Raw genomic sequence first — 16155 nt, 5'->3', positions numbered from 1 at the left:
TCACTAAAAAAGTACTTATGCAGGGCAGTTTTTAATTAGATTTAAGAAGTATTGAATTAAGTGAACAAGTGAGAAACAAAAGTTTTACAAGTAGTTTCCAAATATAGTTAAGCTACCAGAATTACATTCATTGTCAACGTTTCTATCTGGTGTTACACCTGTATCGAAGCATTTCTTGGAAAATATCCGCAAGTACAATTCATGTTTCCAAATGACATCATTCGGTGCAACGAACATCGTGCGCGAAAATTACATGCCAACATTCAAAGTCCAAGGGAAATTTATCATCATTCCGGATCGCTTCTACCATTGCCGGACGCAGATCGCAAATTTCTTCAAATTTATTTTATGGCAAATAGTTATGAACAAATTGAACAACGATGTCATTACAATGCGGGCACTAGGCGAGAAATTGTGGCTGCGTTACAAGGCTTTTTCGATCAACACAATGAATTAATTCGGTTGTTTAAAACCGCCATTCAACGAATGCCAGCCGATGACTACAGAGTTGTGATTCGAGCAGACAAAAGACCCGTTGGCTAACACGAGAGACAATTCAATGCACCAACAATCGATGAAGTGGCGACCGTAATAGTTGGCAAACATTTTAAATCGTGGGACATAATTCTCCATCGCAGAAGTGGTGACATTCAGCGAGTCTCCGAAACTCATCGCTCATACGACGGATTACAGTATCCCATTCTGTTTTGGCGAGGAGATGATGGATATCATTTTAACATAAAAATGAGAAATCCACGAAGAGATGAGGAAACGAATAAGAAAGTCAGTGCCATGAATTATTATTCGTATCGATTGATGATTCATAAAAACGCTGAAAAACACATTCTGAAATGTAGACAATTATTCCATCAATATATCGTCGACATGTACGCGAAGATTGAAACCGAACGGCTCCTATATATTCGATTGAATCAAACTGAGTTGCATTTTGAAGAGTACGTCCATTTACGTGACGTAATGTCAATGCAAACGAATTGGGTAGAATGGTCATATTACCGTCTACATTCACGGGGAGTCCACGGCACATGAATAAATATGCACAAGATGCGATGACATACGTTTGCGCATATGGTTGTCCAGATTTGTCCGTCACCTTTACATGCAATTCAACGTGGAATGAAATTAAAGAACTTCTATTAGTTGGGCAATCATCTTCGGACCGCCATGACATTACCGCATGAGTATTTAAACAAAAATTTAAATGTTTGATGGATTTTATTATCAAGCATAATGTTTTTGGAGAGACACGCTGCTGGATGTATTCCATTGAATGGCAGAAAAGAGGATTGCCACATGCACATATTTTGGTTTGATTGATCAATAAAATTATGCCAGGTCAAATTGATCAAATCATCTCAGCAGAAATACCAGATAAACACATTGATCCAGGCTTATTCGACGTCGTCACCAAAACTATGATCCATGGCCCATGTGGCGCATTTAACAACAATTCACCATGCATGTCTGATGGGAAATGTACAAAACGATACCCAAGAAGATTGGTTTTTGATACCATCACTGACAATGACGGATATCCACTGCATCGTCGACGATCAGTTGAGGAAGGTGGCAGATCTGCCGTTGTGAAAGTACGAAACATTGATACAGAATTAGATAATCGTTGGATTGTGCCATATTCACCATTGCTTTCAAAGACCTTCAAAGCACACATTAATATTGAGTACTGCAATTCAGTGAAGTCGATCGAATACATTTGCAAATATGTCAACAAAGGAAGCGACATTGCATTCTTCGGAGTACGGAAAGTAGCTGCACCGCTCGATGAAATCAACCAATACCAACTTGAACGCTACATAAGCAGCAATGAAGCAGTATGGCGCATCTTATCATTTCCAGTTCAGGAACGATATCCAACAGTAGTACACTTGACCTGCAAACAACCTTTTCGATCGTGATTTGCAACGAGAAACACACTATGATTCTGACGAACTGGGGACATTCGTTAGGACACATTTTCCGAAGTTGATTCCAGATCAACGCATTGCATATGACAGAATTTTGCGTGCATTCACAGATCAAAGCGGTGGACTGTTTTTCATAGATGCGCCCGGTGGTACAGACCAGACCTTTCTACTTTCACTAATTTTGGAAACCATACGATCACAAAATAATATTGCACTGGCTATTGCATCATCTGGGATTGCGGCAACTCTTTTGGATGGTGGCCGAGCAGCGCATTCAGCATTGAAACTGCCGTTGAATTTGCAAAACACTGAGGCACCAACATGCAACATCGGCACAAACTCTGGAATGGGAAAAGTACTCCAAACGTGTCAAATTACCATATGGGATGAACGTACAATGTCTCACAAGAAAGCATTAGAAGCGCTTGATCGATTTTCGACAAACACTGCCCATTATACCATGTTCAACACCCGCTAGTGAACTTAATGCATGTCTTAAATCATCACTTCTATGGCGTCATTTACAGAAATTGACTTTGAAAACTAACATGCGTGTAAAACTACAACGGGATGCATCGGCTGGAAATTTTGCAAAACAATTAATGGATATTGGAAATGGGCGAATGGAAATTGATGCATCTACCTAACTTCCGTAAGATCACAGAAAGCATCGACGAATTGGTGCAAACAGTTTTCCCAAAACTGCACAAAACTACAAAAACCATCAGTGGCTCAGTACGCGTGCTATATTAGCAGCCAAAAACATCGATGTCAATACCATCAACTTCACCATTCAGCATGGAATACCCAGTGAAACGACAACATATAAGTCCATCGATACTGTGGTGAATCAAGACGAGGTTGTCAACTTTTCAACTGAATTCTTGAATTCGCTTGATTTGCCAGGGATGCCACCGCACGTTCTTACATTGAAAATTGGTGTACCCATCATTCTTCTTCTAAACATAAATCCACCACGACTTTGCAACGGCACCAGACTCTGAGTCAAGAAAATTATGAACAATGTTATCGGGGCAACAATTTTGACTGGAAAATTCAAAGATGAAGACGTACTCTTGCCACGTATCCCAATGATCCCGACAGATATGCCACTCGAATTCAAACGTGTACAGTTCCCGGTGCGAATCGCTTTCGCAATGACTATTAACAAAGCACAGGGACAATCCTTACAATTGTGTGGATTAAATTTGGATAATCCATGCTTCTCACATGGACAGCTCTATGTGGCTTGCTGACGTGTCGGAAAACCTTCTGATTTATTCGTCTACGCACCAGATGGAAAACAAAAAATATTGTGTATCCCACAGCACTTCAATAAACATTGAATTGAAACTAAACTTTATAATTTTTTAGAAATAACCAAAATCAATAAAATGGTTTAGAATGAATTAATATTTGCGTACTGATTTTTCTTTAAAATTATTTTTCTTAAATTTATTTTAGTTGTTAGCGTAGCAACGCGCGCCGGGTACAGCTAGTTATATATAAAACAATATATAAGATAGATTAATGCCTTGTTTTCCAGTGCGAGTTTAAACTCTAGTTAAAGTTGGCCAAGTTTAACCTTGGCACTTTGTTCGATAACATAAAGGCTGACTTCGTAAATGCATATTGCAATGCAGTATGATAAAGCATAATCCCTGCAAAAATTGTTGGATTACGTGTTCAATTTTCTTCATGTTGGAGTACTCTAACAATACTCCTTTGCATTGCGTTTGCGGACCACCATCAGCCGATCATTGCTCGTTTTTTAACGACAGTGATCACGACACGATGACGATCGAACAGAGTTGCCAAAAGTAAAATATTGCATGCAAATAGCTAATAATAAAATTTTACTTTAGCAACTCTGATAAAATGCAACAGCGAACTGGTTTTATGTATACATACTAAAGTATGTATAGAGAAATATTAGTTTCTTTATTCACGCAAATGCTAAATAACATAAGAATATTCGTAGTATAAAATATAAAAGTTGTATTGCCCCCCTTCATTTACTTTCATTTTAAATTAAATTCACTTCGATAATTCTTTCCGACACAATTCCTCTTTAGTACTTTGGCATATGATCCTCTGTGGGTGCTCCATGGAGTACTACAGTGAAAGTACTTTGGAAAGTACTCTCACGTATGTACTCTATGGAATACTCACAAACAAAGCGAGAGTGGGATCACCTACTCCTCTCCTAGGACATCGCAATGTTAATTGGAGCACATTTTTTGTATGAATACAGATTAGATTTGGAGCAGTCCTATACTCCCAAAGGAGTATTCCTTACATTATTTATAGAGTACCCTTCAAAAAACGCGAGTACTCCTGCTTTGTGTAGGTGTATTTAAATGTGTTATGAATAAATAAGTTAATATATACATATATGTATAATAAACTTCAAAAAAGTTACAAATTTCGGAAGATCCACGAAATTGAAAGAGTAGAGACACAAATTGTAAATATAAACTTTTCAAGTTTAATAAATGTAATAATTAGTTTCTTACAAAAGATGTTTTTCATAAATAGTACATACATAATTGTTGTAGCAGTGCCACACACACATGACCACACAAATCTTTAGTGTAAGTGGCATCATCGACATTCGTGCTCACTGTGAATTTCAGCGTATGTGTGTATGAATTTACAATGTTCGCGAACGAGAAGAGAGAAAGAATAACTTTAGATAAAACGAACTAAAAGAACATATGAACTAAAAGAACAAATAGAACTGAAATCGATGATCTAGTTCACTTGTTCAGTTGAGAGACCCGGTCAATTGAACAAGTTCAGAACGAAACGACCCAACTCTAGTACGGACATACACGCAAACATTCTAAAAATAGGGGCGCTATTTCTATTTTTTTGGTAGCTTTTTTTTCGAATACATACATACAGCCATGTACATATATACATCCCAGTCGAAACAAGTTTGCGCGTACAATTCCCAGCGATCATACACACGAACTGCATTTTCAACCATGTGACTTTTGTGTCACATTTTTTAAAATTTCACTGTCATCAATTGCCGTCTTTCAGTGAGTTACACAGCTCCTGCTCACGCTCAATTCTCACGGGAATGCTCTGGATCATTGAGAGACTTGAGAAGCAGATGTCGTGAAATTTTCGCACACGTGAAATATGATAGGCAGATGTCGCCGCTGTTTTTCATTTAACTCATACGGCGAAAGGCTAAGCAGCGACATCTATTTTTGAAAAAGTGGGTTTATTAAAGGCAGCGTTGCCAAACTAAAAAGAAGTAATTAACAAATTATCTGGCTCACAAATTGAACCAGACTTCTATCTGGATTTATCTGGCTCAAATCGTTGTTGTTGCATTTACTTGCAAAATTATTTATCTGGCTCAGGATTTTGCCACCTGATGATAGCTAATGTTTCATAATGCGCCTAAAGAAGTATAACTTTAAAAAAGTTCAAATTTGAATTCCTTATACATATGTATGTATGTATATACCTTTGTAAATGACTAATCTTGTAACTCATTGTAGTCTTTACTCTATGGAAAATTAAAAACTTCGATTGCCTATAATTTAAACTCAAACTAAACTTTCGACGTAACAACATCAATCATTTTTTCTGTATATTAATACAGAAAACAGTACAGTTGTGATCCTTGAAATAATAGTGTATAAGTTGTCATATGCATTGAAAACATAACTATGTTGAAGAAATCAAGCCTTCCGCACTATTTTTGAAGCAGTGAATAATGATTTATATAACATATTGCTCTGAACAAATAAATTCGCAAAAACTTATCTTAGACCAAAATATGTATAAAGTTGTTTGCCAACTATTAAATCATTCGGTATTATATTACCAGGATTTATGAAAGGTAATTTAAGCATATCAGCGTGAAAAAAGATTTGGCGGTTCTGATAATGTTTGGAGAGAAAAGAAGTAATGTGTCACATAAACCCAATTTCTTCTAAAACTATCCAAATGAAAGATTATTTCATCGGCGGATAGTTCCAAAACATTTTTTATAGAGACGGAATCCTTCGATTATTTGTGAGATGTAATCTAATATCATTCGAGACGTCACCTAGATTTTCGCTGAAAACGAAATGCTATTCAAATTGGTTTTGCAACAACACTACGTCTCGCAAGGCGTATGTAAATCTCCTGGCTAGGCGCTGATTTCTGGATTATATTATTTAGTGGCCAGTTTAATTTCCAGACATAGATCCCTCACAAGAAGCTCTATACCGTCCTTGAGAATGTTGCTACGGAAGCAAAATATGCGATAAATTTGTATTGTGGACTCTGGTACAGCATGAAGGATCCTTGACACTGCCTTTTGCGGGATCGGTGCCAAGCAGTTAACAAAAAAACATTATCTTTACTAGATACTAAACATTTTCCATAATCTAAACTACCATCATTTCTAATCTCAAGTTTTATGTAATGAAATATTTGTTTTTCAAGTGGATTTTCATGATAGCATCATCTCTATGTCAATGAAATGTGATGTGCATTAGACCAATGAGTGATTATGAAAATAAATATTTTTAATTTTGGATCATTTTTACCACATAGCTTATCAACTTGGCAATAAAACAAATAAAAATATTAAATTTAGGTTGAATCACTTTTGGGAAAAACAAAATGCCTCTACTATTTCGATGAACACACCTGTGCATAGGTATTATTGGATTTATATATATGCATATATCTATATATATATATATATATGTATACATATGTAGATATATACATTTGTATGTATGTGTATATTAATTCCATATTTTACATATCTTCAGCGTATGTTTGTCTCATTTTAACATTCTCTATTTGTTACAATGTTTTCATTTTAATTTAACTTATACATATGTAACTACCACTACCACATATAATTAATTATCAGTTGTTCTGTAGCAGAAATTCATATGCATGTTTCTTTGTGTTTACATCAATATCTACTTAAGTATAGTATACTTCTAAATACATACATATATAGGTGTTTGCTAGTATTCGTGACATCCGATTTCCTAACCCTCCACTTCCATTTCACTTCAGAAATTTGCATAAAACATTCAATAATACCACTTATAGTTAGTCTCTGCGTCTTTATTTCTAAATTTTTGTTTTCCTTTGTTGTAGAAAAATGCGATGCAAATCACTTTTTTATAATTTTAAACTTTTTTTTTTGCTTTCTTATGTTGATCTTGAGTGTATCAACGCTGAGAAAAATATATTAATTTTTTTAATGCACTCGTGGTTCTTTAGATCATTACTTTTAGTGTAAAAGGAGCATTGATTTAACGCTTCATACTTACGTAATATAGATGAGAACCTTTAACAAATCTAATCCAAAGTATTCTGACTACTTAGTAAAATGGAAAGAACCCAAATATGCTTTGTTACTTCTACACTGACAACCACAACCAGGCGGCCAACCATAATTCGGCATAGCACAGAGTCTAGAAGCCATTTAAAGTTCAAAGAAACCTAGCAAGAACTGGAACTGGTGGAAACATACATATGTATTAGGCTCTCCCAGATTATAACCAAAAGGCGGAGGACTGACAATGAAAGCCGCAACTGTGAACCATAAACAAATTACTTACTTTATTAATTGGCGCTTAATGGTTTCAACTGTTTTGGCCGTTCAACAAAAATCTCCAGTCGGTTCAGAGCTGCGCTACCTAGTGCTAATTGGAAACACTCTGAACCGGATCAACTTATTTCATTCACGTAACAAAGCCTAGCCAGTATCCCCGATGTGTTTTGATTCGTTGAAAAATGTTGACGAAAGCATAAATGTCATGATTAAATCTTTTTCGGTACTCGCCATCGCCATCTTATAAGGGTCCGCAAATATTTCATTGAACTTTTACTCCGAATACTTCCAGATCCACCTCATCTGATGTTGTCAGTGTCGGTGCTCTTGCACCATATAGCGTGACAGATAGGACCTTCCTTTTCAATTGTCTACTTTGTCCAAATTATCAACAGCATTGGCAAGAGTGATTCTCGGCTGAATTTTTACGCTGGCTTTGATGTTTGTGTTAATGGCGGTTTCCAGATAAATTAAGTCGTGAATGTTTCGAAATTATCGCTGCCAGAAGTGACGTGGTTGCACAGACGCAAATGTACTGACTGATGACAATAGGTGTTGCGTTTTGTCGTCGTCGCCGAAGATGTCAATGTCGTCAGCATACGCCAATAACTGCACGCTCTTATAAAATATTGTTCCAGAGCGGCTAAGCTCCGCAGCGTGTACTTTTTCTCACAGCATCGAATTAAGAAAATTGTGCCGAAAAAAAATTAAGCAAGAATTCGCACAACTTTTCCATGGAGAAGTAGCAAGAAGGTTAAGTCCTGGAAAACTGTTAGCAGGCCAGAGTTTTGCAAAGCCTAGTTTTATCCTGTTTTCCCAACTCGTGAGGATAACAGACTTTGTAGCTTAATTTTGTAGCGTATTTTATAAATAGTCATGTTCTACTCCATTGCAATCTGGTTTTATGCCTAAAATGTCCAACTGTTTTGTTGAGGAACCTTCGCTTGTAAAATCTTATTTTGTTTTTTGGTTGTGGCACAATGTGCGAATGCATTAAAAAAATGCAATGACGGTTGCTGGTTTGCTATTCAATATTGAAAAAATAAACTACGGTTTTTGAGGTTGCGTATTTGCCATGACGTAGCAAATGCAAAGCCGTATATAATTTTTGGAGAATGCAATGCTAATGCAATGGAAGGCAATCCAGAAATCATATTTTTTGATCCAAATTGTGTAGTATATTTACAGGCGCGCATCAACAGAGCCTAGTTACATTGGATTTTTAGCAGCGCTTTATTTAGCAATGCCTCCGCTGTTCACTACTACTTACTTACTTAATAGAATAGAATTGTTACTATTTTTTACTTCGACCGTTTCTTCCTCCAACACGCACTTCCTACATCTGCTATCTTTTCCCATCTGATATGAATGTGTGCTTGAATTTTTATAAAATTTTGTTGTTTTTTGCAAAAGTCTTTTTGTTTTCTTTAATAAAACATTGACAGTCACAGGCCTAAGTAAAGCATTTTTTAAAATATTGCACATAAATATTATGCTGCCGCAATGTGTGTACATATGTATTTATAAGTACGCGTGTATGTGAGTGTATATATGTGCACATTGTATAAATTGTAATTAGCTTAAATCTTAATTCAACTAATACAAATTTGTCATTCATACGTGCATATAAGCTAAGTAAAATGATATCTTTGTACAAACTTAATATATTTTTCTTTAAAACGAAACAAAATATTAGACTAATGTCAGGAGGGTTGACCGTCGTTGATACGTCTTTAAGACAGTATTTCAAAGTAGTCCCGTTTCCACATTGCGCCCAGTCCCCAGCGTTTTACCATCGAAATTTAATTTCAACACTCCAGCCAACACAATCTCCGATATGCAACCAACAAAGCCATTTTTATATTTTCGTCTGGTAAAGTAAATTGCATTGGGCATTCCACCTAGAAAAATAATTTGTACATATGTATGTGGTATCAAATAAGTTAAAAAAGAATATATGAAAAATGGCACAAACTGGATGAAAATAAGGGTATACGATAAACATACTGGAAATCATGATAATATACATATAACAAAAAAAAACTTTTCATGTACCTTCTAATAAACTAACAAACAACATATACTTGGTACACGTATTTCGATACGATCCATAACTTATCGATACTTGCATCGCTCGTTACAGATATTTCACATACTTGGTACTTGGTATCGAGCATATTAACCTTTGTATCGTATCGCCTAATCTTTAGAAGCTGGGATCTCACTAGACCTATTTACTTTTAGCGTCTATCTAATCTTTATCTCATGAAATATTTTTTACAGAGTTACGAAATAGGTAGGTAACATAAAAATATAAGGGCCTGCCTAGGTATAAACAATCCCAATAAATTAGCATTTGCTAGAATTTAGTTTTTCTGGTGGAAATTTTTTATCGATATTATGTGTATTGAGTCTTTTTGTTTAGGTATTATCGCGTATCCGATGTTTGTGAAGGAATAATGGATTGAAATGGGTACCGCACCGATACTTTGCATTGAATATCAGGTCCCTACCTACACCCGAGGTGCACTTAACGAGCTTGACATACAAAACGCACCTTAAAGAACAGTACAGCAGAATAAAAAGCAAACAACTAAACACGAACGCGATAGAATGAAATATTAAGAGACAAAAACAATTACTCTTTCACTTACCAACATAGAGTCCCGCGTCTGTATTTAATTGTTTTAATTTACCAGGTGAATGTTGCGTTATTGTTTTTCTGCCATCCATTTCCAAATGACCGGCTTGCGAGTCTCTGTTACGGGAATTAGATATAAGAAAAAAAGTTTTACAGTGCGGATAATGAATGTGTATTTATAGAAAATCAAGTATAGAAGTATTTAAATCAGATATGAGCAAACAATTTCATCAACATCATTTGGGTCCCAGAACATAGAAATATACCAGGAAGTTTTCTCGCAGATCTCTTATCGCTCGTGGGTACAACTGACCGAATATAGATGACTGAAGGGACACACGTTGTCTGCTCCTCTATAGATGGGCGTCGAGATGTACAAACACACGCTGGACGGACACTACCTCGGTCAGGGTAGTGAGATCTTTTTTGTTTGGCCAAAAGTGTATAGCAAGCGGTCTGCTATAATTACTGCGATTGCCAATCAATGGTGATTTGGGGTCATTGTCCAAATGCAGTGCTTTTGCTGCAGCCGCATAGAGGATAACAAGGTCAACGAACCACTTCATACGAAACTATCATGATTTTTTTTTTCAAATTATAATCAATTAGTAATTGCTTTTTTCGGAAAACAATTGAAATAATCATTGGCTATTAAAATAGGCATCTAATTAATTGATTACTAATGCTAATTCAAATCTAACAGGTCTGGAGCCATATATGCAGAGCTGCTCAACCCCTATACACTGGTAGTACTTTTGTTTTTGGTTTGCCCTGAATCATAGGCACATATTCAAATTCACACTTTGAATAAAAAAAAATTTTCATAGCACTCCCATATGCCCTCACATATAATTTCGAATTATATGAAAATGCTAGAATTTCTTATGAAAGTGCCAAGAAAAGGCACCGAGGCACTTGTGTATGATACAAAAATTTACACTAACAATTTGACAACTAAAAATTATTCAAAAATATTATAGCACTAAAAAAAATTTGTAATCAAAATTGATTCATAAATAAAATTAAAATAGATAATTGATCACGGAGCTGAAATATGTATATGGGGCATATGACCAAAGAATGTAAGCAAAACTGTACTAAAAGAAGAGGAGCCTATTCTAACTTCAAATGAAATTAGTTAATTACCCTCAAAGGAAGTCAGTAACTAGTGATACAAAATTCTGGTTCAGAACTGGACCTAGAGCGCCAAATAATTACTAGTTCGTTAGTTGCTATATTTGCGGTTATAAAAATTGACAAAAAAACTGCCACCAGTACGTAACTATCGAAAGAGTACCAAAAAGAAGTTTGTACATAGTTAGGAACTAGTGAAAAGTTAAAGCAGCGGAGACAATTTCCACCGCCTAGGACATCGCCATGTTAAATTCGCCAATTGAAAACATGTAAAACAGATAGATGGCGAACTATTAGTGGTTCAGAATGCAGTTTAAATGCACTTATTTTGAACAAGAGATTCTGCTTACGGGGTAGTTTCTGTGACTTTTTATTTCAATTCGGTATAATTTTTTTCTTGGTTATGAGACATTTTTTGACTGAAAGTGTGGGGAACCATTAAGCAAACATGCCTATCATTTACTTGTGAAACATTTTATTGAATTCAAATGGTATGAATTGTAACACAAATTTAAAACAAACCACGCGGAGTCGTCTAATTAAGCATTTCAAAAGTTTTCAAATTCAATTTCCAATGCAACATCTCCACATTCACTTTTAGTATGATTATTGAAAACCAAATTCCGAGATATCTTAATATATAAAAAACACGTGTCACAACATTTTTGGGCGCGATGGACTCCTAAACTACTGAACCGATTTTGAATTTCGGTGAGGGGGCCCGCGATTTAGAGGTACTATGACATGTTTTTTAATTCAGGAGAGTCTTTAGTTGTGTAGAGGGTAATTTTCATACCCCTGGGTGACTAGGGTCTCGAGATATAGGCCAAAACGTGGGCCAGTGAATGCCTACACAGTGTTTATACAATATTGATGTCAAATGTAAGCTGTTGATGGTACAGAGTAATATATTATCCCGAGACGGACTGGGACTGGGATTAGGACTAGGACTGAGACTCGGTGGGACTGAGACTGAGACTCGGAATGGGACTGGGACTGGGACTGGAATAAAATACATACCACCCTCTGGGACAGGCAATAAGGGATGCAGAAGAATGAGAAGAAATTGAGAGAAGAGAAACGAGAGAAGGAGATTGATAAAGAGATAGAATGAGACGAAGATGGAGATAGATGAAGCGAAAAAGACGGAGGGAGGAGTGAATTAGAAAAAAGTGAGGAGGGGGGAGGGCAGAGTCAGACGGAAAAAGCTTATTAAAATGTATGCAGATAGGCCAAATTTAGGGCAGGACAACGTCTGCCGGGTCTTCTAGTATGCATATAGAATGTTCCCACAGAATTATATTATTGGCTCTTATATGTTGGTGATATAACAATTGACGTAATATTTTAAGCAAATATTTTGTTGCTTGAAACCAAATACCTATTAAACTTTTTCCGACCTCAAATAATTAACATTTTTTAAATATATTTTTTTACATACAAAACAAGTTTCAGTGCACATACAATTTTGTACATGTATTGTGATTTGCACTTCCATATACAAAATTTTTAGCAGCACTGCATATATGTAATACTCCTATATTGCTAACAAAAAATGCTCGCAATGAGTTTTGAATTCGAATACAAAACAAGACAGCCTACAAAATTTTTCTGATTGCAGCAGCATAAGTGTGACAAGGAAAAATTAAAATTTATGTACATTCGATTATTGAATACAAAAACAAAAACATTTAAACAGCAATATATCGGCACTATGATGGTAGCAGCAATATAAGAATATTACATATATGTCCGGAACCAATGAATACCAAAATTAAATCAATAAATTCAAATTCAGATAACAGTAAGTCAACTGAGAAAGAAAGGGGCAATGAAGCGGTGTTCAAGAAGAGTACTAAAGTGCTGAGATCGCCGGTTTTAAAAACCCCCGCTAAAGCGAACTTGTCGCTAATGCCCACACAAGGCACCGAATCTGCAGAAAGAATACCGGCGGCGGGAACCCCGCCGCGCGACAACCCCAGCCAGTCAACACCTGTTACTGCAAGAGAAAAAGCGCGCTTTTGGGAAGGAGAAACATGCGACTCCGCTGAGAGGCTCACTCTCATACAGAAGCCTGTTGTTGTTGTTGTAGCGATAAGGACACTCCCCGAAGGCCTTGGGGAGTGTTATCGATGCTGATGTTCCTTTGCCTGATGCATATCCGGTACGTTCCGGCAACAAGCACCATAAAGGTACTAGCCGGCCATCTCGGGAACGATTTGGTATGACATGAAACCTTCTAGGCCATCCCACCCCCTAGATCCATCAGGAATTCGGGGTCGAAAAAGCCTCGGCTGTTAATGAAACAGGATTCGCCACGTGTAGGTGAGGCTGACAAGCTATATATTGCGCTGGCAACCCTTTGAGAGGGTTGCGCTACACAAGCGCTTGAATCAATTTGGTATTTTAGTCGCATTCCTACCGCGGATATATTCTAAACCCCCCTAACCCGCTGGGTCGAAGCCTTGAAGGGAAGAGCCAGGACGAGCTTCTGGAGTACGCGGTATCCGTGCTGCGCGGGATGTAGGAAACTACTCTCAAACAGAAGACCGAGTCCGAGGACATAAGAACAGGTATGGCTCTTCCCGAAGAAGTATTAAGCTGCATTGGACCGTTAAGGGCAGCTAATCGGGCCGAAAAAACAAGAGGACACGAACGAACTCAGATTCCCATTCAGAAGATTTGGAAGCCAAAAAGAAACGAGACGAAGGAACAAATACGCTTCCACAAGCTGAGTCTTGGTCCCATGTAATGTGCCGAAACAGCGGGCGCAACCAGCCAAGCAGACAACCGCCGCCGATGCTCCTAAAGCTGAAAAACGGGAGAAATAGGAAACAAGCTGCAACTTTTGTGGGAAAACCTGTGGAAGGCATAAGCTACGCCCAGGTACTAGGGGCCATACGCGGCCAGCTCCGCCCTAATGACATAGGTACGGTGGTACGGTCAGTACGAAAAGCCAAATCTGGTAACGTACTGATTGATCCAGCGCGCTGCAGTGACCAGACGACCTTCAGAGCAGCTCTAGGTAGTGCAGTATTAGAGGTCGGTGAAGCACAACAGCTCTCGAAGCGGATGAAGTTGGAAGTACTTGGCATGGACTGTCTCACAGCTTAAACAGAAGTCCAAGACGCCATAAGAAGAAAGGTCTGAGAAGAAGAAAGTACTAGACAACCCCGTGTCTCTGTATTCGCAGCTAACCAAAGAAAAGAGAAAATGGCGGTCGTCGATGTGGACGAGAATATTGGCAAAGTCCTACTTAAAAGAGGTAAAATTCCTATCGGATGGATACAATGCCGAATCAGATAGCGAGCAGAAGTGCAACGCTACTTTAGGTGTCTCGGCTACGGGCACCAAAAGGCTGACTGCAAGGGTCCAGACAGGAGTAATTCCTGCTGGAAGTGCGGGAAAAGCTGCCACAAAGCCTCGGCCTGTACCGCAGTTCCAAAATGCTACCTGTGTAATTCACAGAAGCTCGACCATGTCCCTCGATCTGGAGCATGCAGCATTTTCAAAACGGCACTCAGTGTAGCAAATGCCAAAATCTCAACTCAAATGCGATTAGTTTTATCCAAGGCAACCTAAACCGGAGCAGGCTTGCTGATGAGCTACTACAACAGTTCGTCCTAGACCATAAAGCTAACTGCGTTATCATCAGTGAACCTTATAAAGCCCGAAATTTTTGGCACATAGACAACACCGGATCCGCCGCTATCTGGATGGCAGACGCGAACGCCAATATTGTGAATCATGTTGCCGGACAGGGCTGCGTCCACGTAACTACGAATAATACCGCAATAGTAAGCTGCTACTTGTTTCCGAATAATCCCATTCAAATATTCAGGGACAAGCTTGAACAACCTAAGGGACTTAACTAGGAAACTGGTTGTGTCGAGAGACTTTAACGCAAGAGCCGTCGAAAGGGGAATGCCGGAGACTAACACCCCTTAGTCCTTGAGATGGCAGCCAGGCTCGGTTTAAACGTGTTCAACACTGGCACGGCCCTAACATAACGATGGTCGGGCTTTGGATACTCGATCCCCAATATAACACTAGCCTCAGAAAACCTGCTGCTGACTGCTGCTGGATGGAGAGTCATAGAGGACCTGACTGGCAGCGATAACAACTACATCCCTTTGTACCTTAACGATCCCGGTCAGCTTGGTCGACTCTGCCACATTCACCGCAACAGCTCTGGCGGATGTCCGACGGATAATCAACAACTCCATTGCGACGGAAGAGACGGTTGAAAAAACAACGGACCGAAGAAAGCTCTCAGAGCTGCCATTAAGCAATGCAAGCTTACGTTCTGGAAAGAGTTTTGTGAGGAAGTGAATTGAGACCACTGGGGGCAAGGATATAAGAGAGTAATGAAGAAGTTCCATCCGCCAAGCCAGCTGATAGACGAGAACTAAATAAAAAACATTGCGGACGTCCTATTTCCCACCCAACCACCCAGGGAGGACGGGCACGTTACCCATGAAGACCGTAACGTGGAACCATTTCAAGAAGAAGAGCTTAAAACTGCCGCGCGCACTTTGAAACCTAGAAAAGCACCTGGGCCCGACGGAAAACTTTCCCCACCATATGGAAGACAGCACGAGGGAAAGGAAATCCCAAATCTCCATCATCCTACCCGCCGCTCTGCATGTTGGACACAGCAGGGAAGTTGATGAAGAGCCTGAATCAACTCCACACAAGAGCTTTGGAGGACGGCGGAGGACTGTCTCCCAGACAGCATGCTTCCCGGAGGGGGCACTCCACAATCGATGCCATAGCAGAAGTTATAGACGCAGTAAAAAAAGCCGATACAGCGCGTCACAGAGCAAGACCTATAGTGTTGCTAG

The 16155-nt window shown here is 38.4% G+C and overlaps 1 protein-coding gene across 2 annotated transcripts in view; it reads right to left on the bottom strand.

The window, feature by feature from the left end:
• Nucleotides 1-3966: 3966 nt before the first annotated feature.
• Nucleotides 3967-16155, bottom strand: part of SP2353 (EGF like, fibronectin type III and laminin G domains protein pikachurin) — a 165603-nt gene continuing 153414 nt past the window's right edge. For both annotated transcript variants that reach the window (XM_067777026.1, XM_067777027.1), the window contains exons 18-19: nucleotides 10191-10294; nucleotides 3967-9437 (exon numbers count right to left, since the gene is read on the bottom strand). In XM_067777026.1, coding sequence (XP_067633127.1) covers nucleotides 9283-9437; nucleotides 10191-10294 — 259 coding nt within the window. In that variant the 3' untranslated portion in view covers nucleotides 3967-9282. The remainder of the gene's footprint in view (nucleotides 9438-10190; nucleotides 10295-16155) is intronic.

The sequence above is a fragment of the Eurosta solidaginis genome, chromosome 3 (genome assembly GCF_040869045.1).
Source record: "Eurosta solidaginis isolate ZX-2024a chromosome 3, ASM4086904v1, whole genome shotgun sequence".
Lineage (NCBI taxonomy): Eukaryota > Metazoa > Arthropoda > Insecta > Diptera > Tephritidae > Eurosta > Eurosta solidaginis.
Note: the sequence above shows the minus strand (reverse complement) of the source record. Positions and strands in the feature narration are given on the sequence as shown.